The following is a 19,507-nucleotide window of genomic DNA, read 5'->3' on the forward strand; positions in this document are numbered from 1 at the left end:
GCCGGGACTCTGGTGCAAGGAGGCCCGGCCGTTCGGTGTGGTAATCGTATGGGAGACTTTCCCGTGCCTAGTCGCTCGCTGCTCCACCCGAGCGTTGCAGGGCTCCGGCGCTCATGCGTCACCTATCCCCACCATAGCACATACCAGCGCAGGCTTCGTGCTTTGCCATTGGCTGCATTGCATCCCTGACAAGAAGTTGAGTGCTCACCGTTGGGGTGGTCAAAAGCTCAGATTCGCATTTCTGAAAGCTTGCGGCGGCCTGTCCACTGACTCCACCATGCGAATTGGGAAGTGATGGCCACCTTGAAAGGTGTGTCATAATTGAATAGAGGAATGCTGCATAGCAATGTGCATGTCATGATCAAGCTCAGCGGAACCGTGTCAGTGTGAGAGAGACGTGAAAAGGCTCCATGCTTCACTCGACGTCATTTTCAGGCTGTGTAGACTTGGGGAACTGTACCTGAACGAGTCAGTGCACATATCGGGGCTTACGCACTGTAGGGTACTCTCAGCTGATGCGCGTTGGTAAGCCTTGGCAAGTCATCACCCAGTTAGTATCGTGTCTGATGGGCCTGGGGCGGTCTTCTTCCGCAACATCACACCCAATTTGGCTGGACAAAACACATGCGTGCGTTGCGCCCTAACCACCCCACTTCCAAGCCTCATGTTTGTGCCACACTTCTTCTTGAGATGGCACTGGCTTCTGCACGACCCAGACCCTTGTCCTTGGGCCTGTGTCGTCACCAGCTTGCCATGAAGCCATTCCCGAGTCGCGGCGGCCATTGCGACTCGACTTCGCGTTCTGAAGTATGGCATATGTCCGGCCCGCTGCAGGCCGGCTTGGCTCCTCCGTCCAGACGCGCGTGGCATCAAACCGGTCAAGCACACATCTGCAGCTGCATGGCCAATCGGTGTCTGAGGTCGTCGAAACCACATTGTAGCGCGCCCTCACACGCCTTGCACCTGGTACCGTGCATGTTGCTCAAGCCTGCTTCACGGCCCTCGCGACAGATTTTTAGCTGACCTTGGCAATCATCGTTCACCACGCTCATTTTGGTAGTCCGGATGCTTGCAGGCTAGGGCAGGTCGCCGGTAGTGAAGGCCTGCGCGGTGTCGCATCCGTTGCCTTGGCTACACCATTGTTGGTCGTCCTCGGCTCATGCTGGGCTGTGCAGCTACTAATTGGCTGTTGGTCGGCTGCCCCACTGCCTGGCAACTCCATCTTGCTCACGCCTCTCAGGTAGGTAGGGGTCTGCCGCTGGAACTCGAAATTGTAACTTGCTGTGAGTACGGATACTAGCCTAGCACCCTCTGCCGCTTGAAGGTGGCACGACCAGTACACAGACGCTAATCAGAGTCTATGACGAGTTTGGCGTGGAATTGTTAGCGCTTGATATTAACAACCGGGGGGGTCGTGCCACCTTCAAGCGGGAGAGGGTGCCCGGTTCTTGAAAGTGGGTCCGAGCACTGCTGGTGGCGCGTGAGCGGGGTTTGCCTTGGGACTACCCATCGTTCGGCGCGCATTTCGTGTTTCGCACACACATCTCAATCACGCGCGAACATCTTTACCAGTCACTTTATCTCGCGATGGCAAGTCTTGATTCCGCAGCACCAGGCTACTATACAGCCGTTACAGGTCCCGAACACGACAAACAGCTTGCAGCCCTGACGGACCATCTTCAGCGTTCGGATGCCAACTCAAAGGACCGTGCTCCTTCCGGACTCGATCTTCACCTTGCCCTACTCAGCTTCCACCTCGATCAACAACTTGTCCAATTCATCGACAACATAAAGACCGTTCTCCTAGCATGTGGAAATCATGAGAACCGGCTGGCGGTCTGGCTATCTGCTTGGGAGCTGCTTTCGAACAGGTCTCTCATTCTTGACCCTCAAGACACTGCAAGCATTGAAAGGCTTGTCCACGCTGCACTTCAAGTAAAGCCATCTACAGCTGTGCAGGGTCTAGTCACAACTACTTTCAAGGCCGGCAAACGCTCTCCAGACCGACTGAGTCAGTACGCTTCACGCTTTGTTCCATATTCACATACTCACACGACCTTAGACACGCTTGATCAGGTGATGGCATCCGTTGGTAACGGCGGCCAGCAGTTACATGAGACAGGGGCTCGGTCCACGGAATCCCTCCCGGATCGATCACCCGTACCCAATCGTGCAACACCCAACGCCAGCAGCAGGAATCAAAGCCACGAGTCAGCTCCACACATCTCGGAGTCACAACAGAATCCATCATCCAAACGACACCGCACAGCAACGGTCATCGGCGATGGATTAGCTCCTCATACCCCGGAGATACAGCAGGATCCATCATCCAAACGGCGCCGCACAACAACGAATGTCGGTGAGAGGCCAGCAGACGTTGGTGTCAACTTGAGCATTGGCGCACCCCATGCGTCGCCTGTGCCTATCAATGATTCTTCGCAGTTGGGATACTACATTGGGGTCGAAAGGCTACCAGCAGTCTTTCCTCGGTTGTTGTGCAGCTCAATCCACCAGGAAGGGTTGCTCGCGCGTGTCAGTGCTCGCTATCCACCGAACGCAAAAGATTGCGGTCTCAAAATGGAGATCACGCCCACGCAGGTCACTGTCATCGTCAAGGAGCTCTTTGGCGTCACCCTCGGGACTAACGAAAGAGGACGTTACATTCTGGATGTCGACAGCGGTGTCAGAACAGAGATCATGGGCAGTTTGCTGTTTACCAACCCCTCACTCGGGAACATACGAGAGATCTTCGGTCCACGCGTTATTACGGCCTTCACGTTTAGCTACCGCTTTGGGTCATACGAAGACACTGGCGATCCATTTCGCTGCCTCACTATGGAAGTTTCTGGAGAAGCTGGCAGCAGAGGCCTTTTGAACATAGTCCTAAACCCTGGCCATCTGGAGATGCTGGCCAACGATCTTATCATGTAAACCTCAATACGGGGGGGTTCTTGCGGTCTGCGCCATCCTGTGACAGATATAGTGAATGAACATCCTTCATCTCAATCATCCCTTGTGTTTCCGGTATACCACAGTATTCGTCCCCGTCTGTGGAATATTGGACTACGGCATTTTTGAAGAGTATCGTCCGAGGCGGCGGCGGACGTCGAGGCACATCTCCAGGCCTACGTTGGGAATAGTGGAAGCCAGCCTTGACGGGTTCTTTGTTGTTCAAATCGTCGTCGGTGATGGGATGAACCTTAGGAGCGGTGTTGTCACTCTATCCTGTGTTAGCTGTCGATTCTGCAAACGACTCAGAAGAGAAACACAGGTCCTAGGGAGGGAGGGAGGGAGGGAGTGAGGGGCTGTGCGCATACCATGGGGACAGGACGTGGTTGGAATGCCGCTTGCTGAGCGTGCCCTGAGATCCGATGTTGGGGTAGCGGGATGAAAGCGAACAGGATGATGTCTGCGCGCACATGGGCATTTTCCTGAGTGATCCTCCCAAAGAGTTGTGCCTGAGGGAAATTGGTGCCCGATTGTGTTGGATGACGCAGAAGAATGCGGGGCAGGGAGGAAGAATGAAGGACTGGGCTGACAAAGTGGGGCGCTTGCCACTGAGGGGTCGGCACTGTCCGATTTTTTCCGTCCACAACCTCGCCGGGGTTATGAAGACTGCACTAAACACAAACCGTGTCAGGGTGGAATTTATAGCACTGTATACAACTTGCATATCGGCGGGTACTGAAATCCCACTTGGAGCGCTTGACTAATGCATCATCGGTGCTTGCTTACAGCAGAGGCCGTGAGCAAGCGAGAGTCTGGCAAACAGGGGCCCCGCGAGAGTCTTGCAAACAGGGGGCCCGCGACAGTCTGGCTTACAGGGGCCCCGCGACAGTCTGGCTTACAGGGGCCCCGCGACAGTCTGGCTTACAGGGGCCCCGCGACAGTCTGGCTTACAGGGGCCCCGCGAGAGTCTGGCTTACAGGGGGCCCGTAAACCGGGGGGGGGGGGGGGGCTTCCGCAACAGGTCTCTGTGTTGGCTGTCAGCGAGGCTGTCTCTATGCGGGGTTGATCATGAGAAATAACGATGTTGATGTCTATTGTAGCCACAGCGATGGTCCTCCTGGGCAGATCCTTATGTCCGAAACCAAAGTCGAGTGCTCCCGCGCTGTGGTGAACGGACAGCAAGCACACCTAGCTCAATGGCGGATAGCCTAGAGGAGCTCAGCCGTTGAAGAAGTGATCGAGCTGGAATTGACAGAGGTCGCAGCCCACAGATCCGGGCTCGGAGGGGTGAACAGCCTCAACGCCAGATTGGTATATGGCGGGCGAGCCCATCATGAGGTCGATCGGATGCAGGCCAACTAGTTGGCCGCATGTCCCGAAGGCATCCTTGACATCCTATGAACTACCTGCATATGCTGGCATGCGTCGAGCAGTTCGAGGTCCTGAGCGACTTCTGACATGGTGCAGGGCTTGTAAATGTCCCAGAGTCGCTGCTCAGCTACAGGCATGGCTGAAAGAGTTGTTGGCCGTTTTGTCGGCCGCCTCGTGTATAGAGCCTTTTGTGTAGATATAAGAAGCCTAGGAAACATGACAATGGCTGGATGGAAGAATGCCCGAGATAGTATCACCACGACATCCACTCGAAACGACGTCGTTCTTTCATTACAACGTCTCATAGAACCTCCTTCGTTCGCCCTGCCGTGGTAAGAAACGTCCTTCCCTATGCTGGGTCACTGATACGTACTAACGTCCTGATTGTTGTCGTCTCGTGTTTCAGGCACATGTGGAGGCAGACACCTTGAACACGACCTGGCTTGTTCACCATTGACCACATCCATTAGCCGCACAATTGGCCTCCTTCCATCATATCTGAACCCGTACGAGTTCCACGTCACACATCCTGTTTCGTCTTCATTGTTATCTCGAGAGTGACCTGGGTTAAAAGATGGCAGGAGCCGGCACCGCTCGATCACGCTGTGTGAATGTCACAGAGGACGGGACAATTGTAGCACTTGAGAAGCCATCAGGTGGACCTCGTCCCAGTACGGATTGAGTAACGCCTGGCGGGCCGCGACATAATAATTTTGTAAAGACACTCGTTCTCAGTATAATAATCGAGCATCATGTCTTCAACTAAACTACTGCAAGCTACGTGTGACCTTACTGTCGCTCATAAATGCCGCAAAGTATACATAGCATCGGGCACTTATCCACCTTAATACACATGCTCTTATCCATGATCATGACCTTCGGCCAGCCTACGAAACCAATGGACTTTGCGTCGCGTTTTCTCAGCTTCGTGATGTAGATCTTCCTGGCAAGCTCGCTGTCGGGTGGTTTATGAAACGTTGTGACAGGGATAAAAATGAATCCGCGGGCGCCTTCAGGACATCGGATGGTGCCGCGCTCAAGATAGTACAGTGCTCCAGGGCAATCTCGCTCACGCCCATGCAATGCAATGACCCTAGGTTTGAGTTCGGACCAGCAAGCATCGAACGGCGCTGTAAGCGATGGTGGCCAGTCGAGCCAGTTTCCCTTCACCTCGGACAAGGCAGAGTCTAACTCGTGAGATTGTACTTCCTTGCCCGCCTTGATGATCTTCGTCAGCCTGAGAGGCTGACACGATGTCTCACTTGAGTCGAGTTTGCGGCCCGCTTCCATTAGCTGTGGCAGACTTGGTACCGCACAGACCCTGACGAAATATTTCTCGTAGCCAGAAGGCCACCCTGGGCCAAGTTCTCTCGGGCTGATTCCGGTGCCCCCTGACTCGTCCTCCTCTCCGTCGGAATCCTCTGGCGTGAACTCCGACCTATGGCAAGGCCCTGGAGGGTGAAATTCGAAATTACCACTAGCGCCTCGTCTGGCACAGTTCGAGGATACCTCCAGGATTTTACCAGAGGGAGACGTGTGGCTGACCGGGGTAATTGGAGTGCGAGCAGGTGTGTTAAGCTCCGTGTCGGACCTTGATGGTGCACCGAGCCCGGGCGCTATGTTCGGAGTCCTTGCGGCATCGTCGAGCGTGGTGGGTATTTGGGGCGAGGGTGCCATGCTTGGCACTTCATCAGCGGCTTGATAGCTCGAAGGAGTATTGGCGGGCGCGTCTTGAGCTGAGGCCAGAGAGGAGGCGTCCATTGGTGTGGGCATGGACGATGTTTGGCTGTGTTGCCTTGTGTCTGCTTGTGCCGAGTGATCGATGAGACCTGCTCCCCGTCGTGGCGCCATTGGGTCATTTATGTCTGCGACATGACTGGCCATGATCGCTGAACGGCGCGCCGAGGCTCTAATGGCCACCTCGGAAGTGCCGGGTTCATCTCTACCTATGGCTGAAGGTGTGGCAGGTATGGTCGCCCCAAAGCTGCTGGGAGATTCTCTGCGAGCCCGCTTGGGAGGGCCACCGCTTTCCGGCAAGCTTCGCCGTCGACTCTGGGTTGCAGCAATTCGATGTAGGTGAGAAGAAGCTGGGGGTGGCTCGAATGGTACAAGCTCCCCGGTCCGTGCGCCGCTTGACAAAGACTCAGCCGCGCCATCAGAGCTAGGGACATCGCCAGTGTCAAGTAGTGAGCTGCCGCCGCCGTCAACAAATGTGGGTTGTATGAACCTTTGCCGGACCATGATGTGAAAGTTGTCGACAATTGTCTTCATGTCCTCCTTGTAGTCTTCCAGCCCATCTTGGACCTTGCAGCATTTCAGATCGCTGATCAGCTTTGAGAGTTTCCATTTCTCCCTGGAAGCCAAATTCTTGTAGCTTGTTCAAGTTAGTCAAGTGTTGTTTCCTGTCTTGGGAACAAGACTTACAACATTGGTGCATTATCCGGAACCGGAAGGCGAAGAATGACGGTGTAATCGTCCTCGAACGCCTCCACGATAAGGTGGAAGGACATGCCGGTAAATTTCCAGGCATTCCAGGATTCCTTCACAACGTCCACAGGCTTATTGGTCAGCTGCGCAACGCGCTTTTGTAGCTCCTTTCGTTGTGGGAGCCTGAGGCCTTTGTCGAGCTTGTAGAAAGCCAGGTAGTAGAATCTCTGAAGGATGCGGTCCGAATGGTAGCCCCATAAAAGCACGTACAATTGCACTCCATATGCTTCGCGACTCAAGTTGCTGTTGTAGGCCGTGAGAAGTGCCGAGGGATCGTCGTTGTTGTCCTTGAGCAGAGTAAGATCCTGGAGCGCCGTAGCTAACTCGACTGGCTGATATTCGATTTCGCTCTGAGAGGTTTCGGTGTTCTCTGGAAGCACCGTGGAAGACTCTCCCACCAGGGGGCTGGCCGACTGTGCGTCGGTGCCCTTCCCGCCTCGTCCCCTTCCACCCCGTCCTCTTCCACCCCCTCCCCTTCTACCACGTCCCCTTCCACCACGTCCCCTGCCACCACGTCCGTTTCCGCCTCCTCCACAAGAGCCTGCACTCTCGCTGGTCGGCGTCTGATACGTGCAGCTCTGCTCATCCGTGGCTTTGCTCCTGACGACTTCCGGATTGGCGTGCGTTTCAGTGGATTCACAAGCTGTGGAGCCGGCGGAAGCTGGCCCTTGGGGTGGCTTTTGGGGTGGCTCTGAGGGCGACTCTGAGGGCGGCTCTGGCGCTTGCCCTGCGGTTGGCTCTGACGTTGATTGCTTTGATTGTGGTGCTGCTATCGCAGGTCTGCTGGACGAGTGGTGACCTGGAGTCGTCCTGGCTGTGTCCGTGGTACCGGGGGTCGGACCTCCAAACGATGAGAGGGCTCGTGACGGCCTGTGGCTCGCCGCGCTGCTTGTAGCAGCTTCGATTGACAGAGGCAAGCTCTGCTCATCCGCCGGCTGTTCTTCTAGCTGATGCGAAAGACATCGCTGAGCCTATGGTTCCGTTAGCACTTTCCACGGAGATATTAGTCCACACGCATACACACTTCGTGGCCTTGTAATATTCGCACGATTTTGCTAAGACACGGTCCGGGGCCGTCTAGCGCATCTTGCAGTAAGCCTCTGACCGCCTGGCAGCATTGAGCTTCGTCCAGCTGCATGTTGAACTCTGTACGCGACTGGTGAGGAGTTGTGGGGGGAAAGAGATCAAGCAGGGCTGGCAGATGAACAATTGGTGAGCATATCAGTGCACAAAGGGGTGTCTGAGACAGGGGAATCGGCGCCTAACCCTTTTCGCTCAGTTTCTTTCAGTGACTGAAAGAAACTGAGCGAAAAGGGTTAGGCGCCGATTCCCCTGGCTACAACTCTGACAAGTGCCCACACCTCCTTCCGGCGACACAGCGGCCCGAGGCTGCACCACAGCGTTTTTTTTTTGGACAAACGGAGGTTCATGGTCTCGGAAGAAAAAACACCATCATGCATATCAAACATATGCTGTACTATGCAACGACACTACCATATCGATGACTTGTCGTTAATACTGAAAAGACCAAAAGCGAAGGCTTGCGTCAATGTGTGCAATGGTGTCCAGCGATGCTGTGTAGCGGCCGAGGCGGTTCACAAAAAAGCCGGACACTAAGCTTCTGCATTAGCGTCCGATTTATTCTGTCAACCGGCTCGGCTGCTGGAGTCGCAAAAGCGTTAGGGATGCGTCTCCGTCATGGTACATAAGCCGGTATCCAGGATCTGCTGCGGTGTTGGAGGAGGTACGCTCTTGTGCCAGTTCGGCATGTGGATGCCCAACTGTGCACTGCGTGCTCTGTTGATGGCGTGGGCCGTGCAAGCCACCCAGATAGCGGCCTGTCCCTGCACACTAAGGTTCCGTGCTCGCCGGCAGAGCGGCCCCTGATGTTCCGTGGTGCCACCCCGAACACCAAGCTGGCCTCCGCTGCCTGCCAAAGACCAAGACCGCGCGTCGTGGGTCCTTTCAATGAGACATGGCTGTTTCCAGTCTGATAGAGGCTGGCCCGTCCCGTTCCGGGACCACTAACATGACCGAGGACTTCAGCAGGAAGCCCTGGGACATGAGTGCACCCGCTGCTGGGACGCCGAGCACGGCTCGTGTCAATCCTGACTGCCGTGGTCGATCGCTGATGACCAGGATCTGACACCAGCTGCGTCCACAGGCATTTAAATGACCTTGTCCTGCGCCGTGTAACCGCGGCATGCAGCGATCAGCTGGCAGCCACTCCCAACGTCTGAGCAAGATCCTCCACTCAGCTACCATCATGCCGCAAACAGGATTACAGCGTCTCGAAGGGCGAGTCGTCCTCCTTGGCGGGTCTAAGGCCGGCAAGACTCGTCTCCGAGAGCAGATCCTGAAGGCTGTAGCAGAGCCAAATCTAGACTTCAACATTGACGAGGTCTGTCACCACCCGACAGCCATATTGCGGTAACTGACGTTATTATAGCGCACACGGATCGAGAAGAAGCACGCGGAGCGCTTGCTCCATTACATCACCATTCGCGAGGTACGTCACTCTTAGAGAGCCATATTGCGGTGACTGACGTTGTCATAGTACACGGGGACCTGGAGTGTGACCTCGGAATGTTTACCGCATAAGATCGAGATTGTCGAGGTCCCCAGTTGGGCTGACGATATCAGCGAAGTTCTAGCAGGACACGACAGTCCCGGAACAGTAGTCTTGCTGTTATACGATCCTAGGTGGCCGTTCGCTCGCCGTCAAGTTTTGGGCAGGTGGGAGAAACTCAAGAAGGTCTCATTTTCTGAAGCTTCGTCAATGAAGCCCATTCTTGTTTCTACCTTCTCTGACCAGCCTCTTCAGGGGACTGGTGACTCCGGGGGTAAGGTCAAGCTAGCCGAGCACCTGGGTTTTCCCGCCTTCACTATTTCTCTGCGGAGCCGCCGTCATGTACACGAGCTCATCGCTGAGATATACCGGTCGCTGGGAGTAGCATGCCCAGACATTGAGATAGAGATCTACAGCGACGCCGGAGAGAACGAGAGCTCACATGCTGAGCCGGACGACGGACTGCAGGCAGAGATGTGGTCTGCTGAGCACGACAAGGAGCCGCAGGTTGGGGAGCTGCAGGCTGAGGATCTACCAGCTCAGCCGCCCAAGGAGGGTGCGCAAAGGGAGGATTTCAGCTTGGAGGATTCGCCCAGCGAGAAGGTCTGGCTCAGGAAGCCGTCCAAGGCTGGGGCGGCACTGGGCTGCTGTGGTTGTCCTCTGGCGGTTGCCTGCAGGAACTTGGTAGACAGGTTGAAAAGGCGTATCAACCGAGGGCCAGCGAGTCTTTCCAGGCGCGTACGTGCGCGCGTCTCCAGCAGCGGCGCCGAGCGGCGCGACTCTATGGCGCCGCTTCTCGAGAAATAGACCATTCCTGTAGACTTCCAACGCGAGCGCGGCATCTGGCCGAGTCGCTACGTCATAGAGACTTCTGCGGGCAGAACACCACAATGACACAATCAATGCTGCATTACCTTCAATCGAGCTCCCTGGTGCTGTCTGTGCGGCTGGCAAGCAACACCCTGCCTGCCCGAAGGGGTGTCATTCCTCGGCTCCACTGCGTGTGCTTGTGGCTTATGCGGGTCTGCCCACCCCAGCGAATGGCCGTCCGTTTCTGGCGTATCCTCCAAGCGTGACTCTGCCCGTTCTGCACGGCCCGACGTGAGGTGAGAAGTCACTTGCCGGCCAGCAAAGTCAACACATTGTGGGTCCGATCTGACCAGGGCGGAGCTAGGGTAGCCTGCCGGCCGCCTACATGGCTAGCCAGGGGCAACCATGTCCGCCAGTGGTTGGTGATGGCGACCAGAAGGGACTTCGTCGCTCATCGGTGCTGAAAGGCCCCTGAGAAGCTTGCATCTGTCGTCTTCCATCGAGCCTGCATCCTCGTGGCCGACTTCCTCTCTTTCTCCAGCCGAACGATCACGGCGCCGACAAGATGCTCGCAAGTCTGTTTTCTGCCCGGGATAACCTCACGCGCTGCCGTCGGTCTGAAAGCCAGGTGCTCGACAGTGCTACCTGACGCATACCAGCACTCCCACAAAGGTTGGGTACCGGGATGACTCTCGCGCCGCAAAAACCCCCTCCTTCCTCATGTGCCAGCAATGCTCATTGCTCGCTACCCGCCGGCCGGGAAGGCCAGCCCCCCAGCCCAGGCCAGAGGGGTTCCAAGCCACTCACTGCCTGCACTGGTGCGCGCACTGCAAGCTTGTTGCCTTGCGCTCCCTTGATCCCCTCAAAAGGCTGACCATCCCTCACTGGTCAAGGTTTCTCGAAGATCCCTTCTTCACCTCTGCGGAAAGGCCTCTAGCCAGCTCGTTCTGGATAGCACCGAGACCATGGACGGCGTCAACGATACCGGCACCGAAGTCTGGCACATCGATGCCTCCATCGACGTTGCGTCCCTCTTCGCAGACGAACCAGGCATAAACGCCAAAACCACCATGCCTGACGATCACAGCATGTTCTGTCACCATTGACCGCATCACGGAGCTTGCAGCACGACACTACCCGCTCCCGTACGCTTCCTAGACGTCAGGGACGGCGTCTGTTCTATACAGAACACACTCGCACTGTCGCCCAGAGTTTCCAGCTTGTCGTGTCATTCAAACTACATTCCCTGAAAAATAGATCTCAATGCTTCCTGGCAGCCACCGTAGCAGTTGCATTTATATCGTGCAAAGCTCAGTTCTCTCACCATTACCACGAACACAGATACACTCTCCATGCTCGATACCACACGTACACGCTCAAACATAAGGGCTCTGCCGCGGCCTTGTGATCATCCATTCCCAGACTGGCGGGGTTTGTGGTCGGCAGTCCGCTGTTGATGTCACTTGTTAGTTCGATCCGCGTCTCTCTAGTGGTCTACTTACGACAAACCTCGTCACCTCTGAGAGAATGTTAGTAGCTGTTTGCTCCAAGGTGCAAGAATAAACTGACCTCCATTCGGCACAGGTGACGTTGGGCTGGCACTTCTTGTGGGTTCGTTCGTAGACATGGCACCATCGTTGGACAGGAAACCGGAAATGGCCACAGTGGTATTGGATCTGCTAGCGATCAGCTGCTGGAGTTTACAATGGCTTCGATTCGTTATACATACTTGGATATAGTTGCACATGTTGACTTGGAAGGGCACATTGTCGAGAGGTTGCGGGTGGAAAGCAGTGAAAGAACCCCGGCTTCTTGTACCCCATGGCATCGACGGACATATGCCGGGTTCATGCGGACTGGGGATCACTTGCGAACGCTTGTCGTGTACAACGTCCGTGAGCAGCACTCACGTCACGGCTGATCCTGACGACCGAGCCGTGCCCGGTGCACTCATCAAACCTGCACCCCGCTTTCCCCCAGCTCCGAGGACAATTACCCAGTCAGGTGGGATGCCGAGCGCACGATGACCCCGGCAGCTGTCGTGTACCAACTCCACAGCGTGTCCTCCACCAAAATAGTGTGCTCGTCTGCGCAGTGAAGTGGCCATTGAGCGCGTTGCGTTGAACACCGAGCCTGGTGCGATCATGCCTTAGGTTGGCCCACCGGAATGTGATGCCACTCTGTGGCATTGGTCTAGCCTCATCTCCGAAAGCGTGATATGCTCATTGGAAATGTTCGTGTCGTCACGTACCGCGCCGATCACACCTTAGCTGACGACCAACAGAACCGAGCTCGACCCGGTTCCAGGGGTCTGCGTGCTGGGGCTTCGACGCCGAGCATGTGCTGCCGGAGAGTTCAGGGACAAGAGATGGCCAGGCCACGAGTACCAGGGTTGGTCCCAGCCGACCGGGGGCTTCAGTGCATGCGGCATGTCGCACCTGATAGAGCTGCGTCCTGCAGGGCGGCGCCGATGACGCCCGGGCCCCCCGCTCCGCACATCCTGCGTGCTCACGTCCGCCACACCCTTGCATCCGTTATCACCACCGCGGCCGCGGACAGACTGCGCGGCCTCTCGTCGGGCGCGGGAACAAGACCACAAGCTGAGATGGGCCCAGCGAGACACGGGCTGGGCGCATGATGATGGGGGGCTGGACGGCTCGACAAGTTCGCCCCTGGTTTGTCCCGCTGGCATGAGCACCATCGACCACCACGGCACGGGACATCGGGACAGCAATGCACCCTCTCCTGCCACTCTGGCACGCACCCAGCTCATGTCCAGACTGCAACAAGACGTCCGAGCTCGATCGGCACGCGTGTCAGTAATGAACGACGTGTACGCGGGTGGCTGCTTCCAGCAGCATTTGCAGATAAAGGTGCTGCGTGGGCGATGCGACCATGTCTCGGCATGTACTCACCTCGAAGACCCTTCTCAGACGCTCATCCCGGCAGCTCTCTCATCGTCTGAGCACCATGCGTTCTTCAACCCGCATGACCCAACCAGAGCCACATGATCCTCGCAGACAAATCGGCGTCGTAGGCATATCTGCCGTCGGCAAAACTCAAATATAGAGTGGCTTATGAGTTCATTCTCGAACACGGTCCATGAAGTCGATCTCGTTGAGGTAAGTCTGCACTGGACCGAATGCCGCGGCGGCTAACATCGGCGTAGTACTCTCCGACCTATCGACCGACCTGCGAACCGCTACCCGGGCACAGCATTGACGTCAAAGAGTTCCCGGGACTAGGTGCAGAGGATCTCAAGGAAAGCTTTCAGTGTCCAACTAGCCCTGTTGTTCTATGGATCCTGCTTTATGACCTTTCGTGCCCGCTTTCGCTCACCGCGTTGAATAAGATCTGGGTGGAGAGCTTGTCTGGGAAGGCCATCATCATCGCGAACAAGGCCGACAAGTGTAAGCAGGCGACCAGGGATCGCACTTGGCAGGACACTGGAAGCCATATTGGACTTGAACATGTCAGATTCTCGGTCAAGGACGGCACAGGCCAGGTGGAGGTCTTGAAACTGGTTAAAGACTGGCTGGCGCACGAGGAGGGCCTGGTGACAGCGATTCCGCCCCAGGAGCTCGTCGAGCCCGAGGAATTGTTCACAGATGGGCCAGACTGCTGTGGTTACTGTCATCTGGCGCTCGTTTGCAGGGAGAAGTTGCAAACCTGCAGAGACCGGATCAGCAACTACCGAGCTCAGTTGGCAGATTGTCTCAGGCGGCGTCCTCTCGCGCATAGTAGTTGCGCGTTATGTCGCCTCCTAGGGGAGCCACTTCCCGAGAAGCACTCGAGGAGAAGGTCCTGTGCGAGCACCGCCTCTAGCTGTAGCTCTGTTGTCAAGTAGACTACGCAGAGGTCGCCATAACGACGCAATTGACAGATGCATTGCCCACAGGATCGAGCTTCAGTTGGTCCACCACGCTCTGTGCCTTGGCGGCAGGTGACGATCCAGCCTCGGAAACATGCGCCGCGACTGTGCCGGGTTCAGTATGCTCGCAGCGTCTAGGGTGTTCGCACGACGCCACTGGAAAGCCCGTCAACACTGGCGCATCCTCCAAGCAAGACAGCGCTCTTCCCACACGACGCGATTGCGGCGCCAGAAGTCACCCTCGGAGCTCGCGCGAGGCATGCACGTTGTGGGCCCGGTGAAGCTGCGCGTCAGCCCAGAAAGCCGGGGGTGATCCCAGGATAGCGAGGGGCGTCGACCAGGGGTTGGTGCTGTCTTCCGAGCGAATCGGAACGCCGGACTGCATGGTGTTGGATATGGCAACGACGCCAGGCCTCACCCATGGCTCGAGGTCGCAAAGCGCTCCATCGCACTCTGTCGCACCCTGTCGTGGCTGCGACGCTCATCATGACTGGGCTCTGAGGCCTTTTCTTTTGATGCAGCTCCGCATTGAGAAGCAAGACATGATCCGAGGCGCCGGGCACTCATGCCTCGAGTCCGGGTCAAACAGCTGAGACAGCTCAAGTGGCGATGCAACGATAAGAAATGTATGACTGATGCGGATGTATCTGTGTGACCAAGCGATGGCATGGAAGTCTGGGTATGGAATGACGTGTTCGAACTGCGTAGCATGTCCTGCTTGCCCACAATATGCAAACCTTGTGCTGGATGTGAGACGCTCGCTGACGTCTGGCTCTCGCAGTCTAAAGGTTGCTACGATGGCGTGACCTCCAAAGGATGGGTATTTAGAGGCACGCGCTGAGCTTCACGAGGAGCAGCTGAACGACAAGCCGAGTGAGAATGGTTGGGCAAACACTGAGAAGCATGATACAGCGATTGGTCGCTATAGGTCAACGGCACCGGGGATGGGGCCTGTCAGAATCGTTTGATATCAGCATCACTGGTGACAATGCGTGTCCCTGAAGAATCTGCTTGTGATCTGCCTGTCATGATAGCTGGCTCTGTGCCGCTCGGACGGAGGTCAAGTTCATCACCACGCCTGGATCGAAGCAGAAGCTCGTGACCATAAGAGCGGCCCAAGCAAGCTGTTCGGGACACGATCACTGTAGGGTGCCACGACAGCCGCACATCCGGCGAACTGCCGGCAACAACCTGGGGTCTACCGGACATCCCGGCTATGAGCCATGCCTCTGAGCTCTCAGCATGTAGACGGGGCAGCGCTACCTGTGATGGTGCGGTGGAACGACCCGCCCGCCTCGCTGCTTCTCTGCCCTCGAGGCTCTGCTCCGCCACAACAGTCCTGACAGCTTTCGCCATTGCAACCAGTCTACCGCGACCTCGGACGACTCCAGAGGGACACCTTTCGTAGAGACGTACACGCTCCACCGAGGCCACAGTCGCCACCAGTTTCACGACAGTGCTCAGAGCATCACTTCCGCGCTCGCCGCTATTACCGTCTCGCGAGGACAACTACACCACAGAGCGCAACGAGCGTGACGTCCACCTCCGAGCCTTGCCGAACCTTCCGACGCGATGTGCCTGGCAGTATCCGCCGACGCTGTGCGACTGACCTCAGTCTTGCACGAAACAACTTCGAACCGAGTCTCCGACACACCCACACTCCACGCGTGAGCCATGCAGAAAAGGCGGGACCAAGGCTCAGGGCTGGCATGCTAGGACGAGGCCTCGAAGAGGCTGATTCTTGGACATCAAGGAAATTCCAACAGAACCAGATGTCCGGGTCGGCAACGAGCCGAGCAACGCCACAAGAGCGACAAACACGCAAGTTCGGTGGCGATGCCTCCAAGGCTTTCTGGAGCGCGCAGTCGAATAGTTACATTCGCTGTCTCCCACCAACTCTCATCACGATTTCCGTCACCACAGCCCAGCCGATTACCGCAACGCCGTAGACGACAGTTCGAGATTCGGCCCCGGTTCCTCGGCCGCTACTTGCGCGCGCCATCGCACATCGGATGACTTGATCATGATGGATAGGAGAAGAGCAGGGCGGGACGGAGGGAGTGCTGCGAGCATATGCAGTTGCGATGCCTCGGCAAAAGCTCATACTGTTCGACGGGCTGTCATGTCAGCCTTGTTAGAGAGAACGGAGGCGGCCTAGCGGCGGGCTGCTGTGACGGCCATTGCCACCGGGGCTTCGGTACCGCTGTGTCTGATAGCAAGTGGAGAAATGGGTGGTGACGTCTGTTGTTAAGCCATTGAAGTCCATGGGTCACGAAAAGCCAGAGCAACAGGTTGTCAAGAGCAGTGGTCATCACCATTTTCTCGAATGATGAGACATGGTAGATGGATGAAGACATTCGTGCTATGAAGAATATATGAGGATCCACGTTGTATCGCTCAGCTCGGGCGAAGACTTGGTCAAGACCAAGCAATGAACCCAGAGTCTCCTCTACTGCCACACTTCTTCTATTTATCTTGAAGCTGGTTCCTCATCGCCTCGATTTGAAGACTGACATTCTTATGAACACTCAGGAATGTATCCTGCTGTTGCACGGCATCCAACTTCTTGCCTACAATATCGTCCTGCTTAGCCAAGAACGCATTATATTCCTCGAAGAAGTTGGGGGATTCGCGCGCGTTGTCGCCGTTGTCATCGCTCCTGCCACCTTCTTCGCTTGGCGAAGCGATATGTTGGTCATCAGATGAGCCGCCCTGATCGCCCAGGCCATCCTCACCTTGACCTGAAGCTCCCACAGACGAGGAAGGCCGTATCCCTTCGAGGTCAGGTTGAACTTTCGGATCGTCGCCGGAGACCGAGGCGGGGACAGAGGCTCTGGTGCCACCGCGCGGAGGGCTGGCTTTGGAACGCGACATGAGCGCAGCTGCCAGTCCTGTGGGAGGGATGGATGTTGTCGATATGCTTCGTAGTATGCTGTCGGCCTCTGTTGTGCTGTCGGTTTCGTGGTTTCGTGCCGGGCAGTGGGAGACTGACTGTTGAGAGGTATAAGGTAGGAGGAGTGGGAGGTCGATGCTTGTGACAGGAGCGTAGAGCCAGGATCACCCGAACACTGCTGATGACAGTTGTTGAGAAGAGGGAAGATGGTAGATGGCGATTTCTGGCGAGAGACAGCGGCTCCCCGGCACGCATATGACCGTGTAGCTTTTCGGCTGACCGCAGTGCGCCATGCCCGCTATTGTGCCCATGCCTGATGCATGCTAGACTCCCGGCAATGCGCAAATATTGCTGCCTGAGCAATTCCCCCTGGTGACCTCGGGAAAGGGCGGCGCCTTGCGCGACTCGCAAGTCCCACACCTGGTGAATGTCCACATCAAGTGACAGTAGTCGCCGGATGCCATTACCGCCCTGGGAGCCCAAGAATTTGTGATGATGTTACAGCACGCGGTACGGACATACAGCGCATGAGGCATCTAAGCAGCCAACAGCACTACTCCCAAGAAACACTTCTCGCGACAAGAAAGCGCCAGTCAAGGTTCTGTTGCACTCCCTCACGAGGTCAGCATGGGCAGCCTTGACAGTGACACAGAGCGGGCACCGTGGTTGTAGCTTGATGCGCTCGTGCACTGTGTGCCAGGAGAGCATGGACATTGAGGGCCAAGGCTTGTAGCTCACGGATAGGCAGTCCAATTGCAAGACACGACTTCCCAGGATCACGCTTTCATCTCATCGTGCCACCAGTTCCCGGATGAAGTGACCATCTCATGCACTCCCTTGGCACTCGCTGGCCGAGGCGGCCCTCCTCGACAAGGAGCTTGGGCACACACATTAGCATGATGACTCAGCTCCCACGTCAGCCCCACGCGGCGTAGACTCCGCGCGTTCCGCGGACTGGGCTCCCACTGTCGGCAACAATGAATATCTCCAGAAGCTGCGTCGATTATCAGCGACTTCGTGAAACTGCATGAGAAGAGTTTCGCCAGCACGAAGTCAAGAAAATCTGTGCTGCAAGTAGTTGAGGATGGGATGGCCTCGGCCGTGACGACAACCCAAAGTGTTTGTAGTCGCTAGATATCTAGGATATGGTGACCTCTGTCGTGTGGGACTTACACCCCACTTGTCTACAATTGTGATGGAGCCCAATTGTAGTGCTTGCAGAGACTACAATACAAATTCGCCGGCCAGAATCACCAAGTTGGCTTGTGGTCGCCAGACTCGCAAGTCCAGACCGCAAAATCTTCATGACTCTGCTGGTGCCTTTGTGGACCAACACGACAACAGGGAAATCCAGCCACCCCATTTCAGCGCCCCACGGCTCCTCAAGTCTCTCAATCTCTCCCGAAAGCTTTCTATTTTCCTGTGTTGAGTGCTGAAATCGTCCCCAGGATCGACCTTGGCGAATTTGTGTGACCTCAACTTATTGAGTATCTCTTCACTATTACCGAGTAAGACCAAACGGTTGGCCTTGTTGCCAGATACGCGTTGTTTCTTCAGAACACGACCAAAGTTCTTGAGGCTAAATACGCGAGTCCATTTATTCTAAAGCGCGTTAGCCGCCGTGGCTGCAAGGCTCAGCAGTAGCATACCTTTCTCCCGAAGTCGGTGCTCTCGATTTGCCGGGTTTCTCCGGCTGAAGGGCCATGCTGATCTATGGTCACAACCGTCGTCGTCACTTCGACTTGGACGAATATCCACTTCTCCATGCTGCTGTTGTGTTGGGTAGTTGAGGTGAGTAAATCGAAAACCTGCTGCAGACTTCGAAGTATGAACGAGGACAAAAGCTTGCATCGAGAAGCTACTTGTCATGGCCGAGTGTAGTCAGACGGTGCATGCAGGGAAGGGTCTATATATGTCTGCAGCTCAATACCACGCCCGCCTCTTTGAGGACTTTGATTAGAACCGTGCTCACACTCAAGAAGCCTGTTTGTGATAATGATGACCCTGCCGCTCCCCCTTGCACAGGCCGACCAGTCCCACTTCCTTGCACCCAGGTCCCACTATTGTTCAGAATCGGAGGGACAGGGAAAGTCCTGGGCCTGTGCATCTTTGTCTGTGAACTCACGTTCGAGCCTGGCATCGCGGCTGGGCGGAAGGGCCCCGGCGCTAATGCGGTGTCAGTCGTTCCCCATAGCCACAGATCACCTCAAAAATTAGATGTATGGTCATTGGCTATCTTGTAGCATTCCTTGGCTGGCTAGAGAGTGGAGATCCAGGTTGCTGGCCTCGAGCTAGCAAAGCTCCTCGTCAAGCCTGCGAGCCGCTGTGGAAACCCTCAGCCTCGCAACAAGGGGGATTCCCGGCTCCCATTCCGCCATGGCCAAGTAGGAACCATTCCTTGCCAATTTGAACGGGCGAGACGTAGCATTCGCAGAGCATGGGGAAGAGCTCCGGTAATGTGCAACCACAACGGCCCCTGGCCTTGTCGAAGCTGACGCCAAAGTCTGGTCCGAACTCGGGATTGAATGGCTTTAGGGAGGAGTGGCGTACAGTGGCG

The 19,507-nt window shown here is 56.2% G+C and overlaps 6 protein-coding genes across 6 annotated transcripts; 3 read left to right on the forward strand and 3 right to left on the reverse strand.

Moving 5' to 3' along the window:
- The first annotated feature begins 1,537 nt into the window (after positions 1 to 1,537).
- On the forward strand, positions 1,538 to 3,272 carry B0I36DRAFT_134898 (uncharacterized protein). Its single transcript, XM_046148277.1, has 2 exons — positions 1,538 to 2,011; positions 2,063 to 3,272. The coding sequence occupies exons 1-2, from the start codon at positions 1,588 to 1,590 to the stop codon at positions 2,929 to 2,931; spliced, it is 1,293 nt and encodes a 430-aa protein (XP_046011986.1). The 5' UTR covers positions 1,538 to 1,587; the 3' UTR covers positions 2,932 to 3,272.
- Positions 3,273 to 5,017: 1,745 nt separating this feature from the next.
- On the reverse strand, positions 5,018 to 7,169 carry B0I36DRAFT_326240 (uncharacterized protein). Its single transcript, XM_046154313.1, has 2 exons — positions 6,745 to 7,169; positions 5,018 to 6,694 (listed from the first exon to the last, which is right to left on the reverse strand). Exons 1-2 carry the CDS (start codon positions 6,828 to 6,830, stop codon positions 5,110 to 5,112), a joined length of 1,671 nt encoding a protein of 556 aa, XP_046011987.1. The 5' UTR covers positions 6,831 to 7,169; the 3' UTR covers positions 5,018 to 5,109.
- A 1,667-nt stretch (positions 7,170 to 8,836) lies between these two features.
- Positions 8,837 to 10,183, forward strand: B0I36DRAFT_411891 (uncharacterized protein; the record flags this gene model as incomplete). The annotated part of the gene is made up of 4 exons (XM_046161950.1): positions 8,837 to 8,927; positions 9,087 to 9,208; positions 9,257 to 9,316; positions 9,365 to 10,183. The coding sequence occupies 4 exons, from the start codon at positions 8,837 to 8,839 to the stop codon at positions 10,181 to 10,183; spliced, it is 1,092 nt and encodes a 363-aa protein (XP_046011988.1).
- A 1,379-nt stretch (positions 10,184 to 11,562) lies between these two features.
- Positions 11,563 to 11,865, reverse strand: B0I36DRAFT_245174 (uncharacterized protein; the record flags this gene model as incomplete). Its single annotated transcript, XM_046150132.1, has 3 exons — positions 11,563 to 11,636; positions 11,689 to 11,705; positions 11,756 to 11,865. Coding segments are annotated over 3 exons (201 nt in total), but the record flags the coding sequence as incomplete, so codon positions are not given.
- Positions 11,866 to 13,088: 1,223 nt separating this feature from the next.
- On the forward strand, positions 13,089 to 14,080 carry B0I36DRAFT_326244 (uncharacterized protein). The gene is made up of 2 exons (XM_046154314.1): positions 13,089 to 13,308; positions 13,356 to 14,080. The coding sequence occupies exons 1-2, from the start codon at positions 13,264 to 13,266 to the stop codon at positions 14,031 to 14,033; spliced, it is 723 nt and encodes a 240-aa protein (XP_046011990.1). The 5' UTR covers positions 13,089 to 13,263; the 3' UTR covers positions 14,034 to 14,080.
- Positions 14,081 to 15,011: 931 nt separating this feature from the next.
- Positions 15,012 to 18,655, reverse strand: B0I36DRAFT_350530 (uncharacterized protein; the record flags this gene model as incomplete). The annotated part of the gene is made up of 7 exons (XM_046156903.1): positions 15,012 to 15,566; positions 15,712 to 15,909; positions 16,572 to 17,048; positions 17,473 to 17,738; positions 18,124 to 18,362; positions 18,425 to 18,529; positions 18,600 to 18,655. 7 exons carry the CDS (start codon positions 18,653 to 18,655, stop codon positions 15,012 to 15,014), a joined length of 1,896 nt encoding a protein of 631 aa, XP_046011991.1.
- Between the last annotated feature and the right edge of the window lie 852 nt (positions 18,656 to 19,507).

The sequence above is a fragment of the Microdochium trichocladiopsis genome (genome assembly GCF_020744255.1).
Source record: "Microdochium trichocladiopsis strain MPI-CAGE-CH-0230 chromosome Unknown B0I36scaffold_6, whole genome shotgun sequence".
Lineage (NCBI taxonomy): Eukaryota > Fungi > Ascomycota > Sordariomycetes > Xylariales > Microdochiaceae > Microdochium > Microdochium trichocladiopsis.

What these genes read in the sequence shown, in the direction of transcription:
- B0I36DRAFT_326244 (XM_046154314.1), top strand. Translation starts at nt 13,264, where the DNA reads ATGAGTTCATTCTCGAACACGGTCCATGAAGTCGATCTCGTTGAG. An exon ending in ATGAAGTCGATCTCGTTGAG is followed by an intron (nt 13,309 to 13,355) that starts GTAAGTCTGCAC and finishes ACATCGGCGTAG; the next exon opens with TACTCTCCGACCTATCGACC.
- B0I36DRAFT_326240 (XM_046154313.1), bottom strand. Translation starts at nt 6,830, where the DNA reads ATGTCCTTCCACCTTATCGTGGAGGCGTTCGAGGACGATTACACCGTC. An exon ending in CCGGATAATGCACCAATGTT is followed by an intron (nt 6,695 to 6,744) that starts GTAAGTCTTGTT and finishes AACTTGAACAAG; the next exon opens with CTACAAGAATTTGGCTTCCA.
- B0I36DRAFT_134898 (XM_046148277.1), top strand. Translation starts at nt 1,588, where the DNA reads ATGGCAAGTCTTGATTCCGCAGCACCAGGCTACTATACAGCCGTTACA. An exon ending in ACGCTCTCCAGACCGACTGA is followed by an intron (nt 2,012 to 2,062) that starts GTCAGTACGCTT and finishes ACACGACCTTAG; the next exon opens with ACACGCTTGATCAGGTGATG.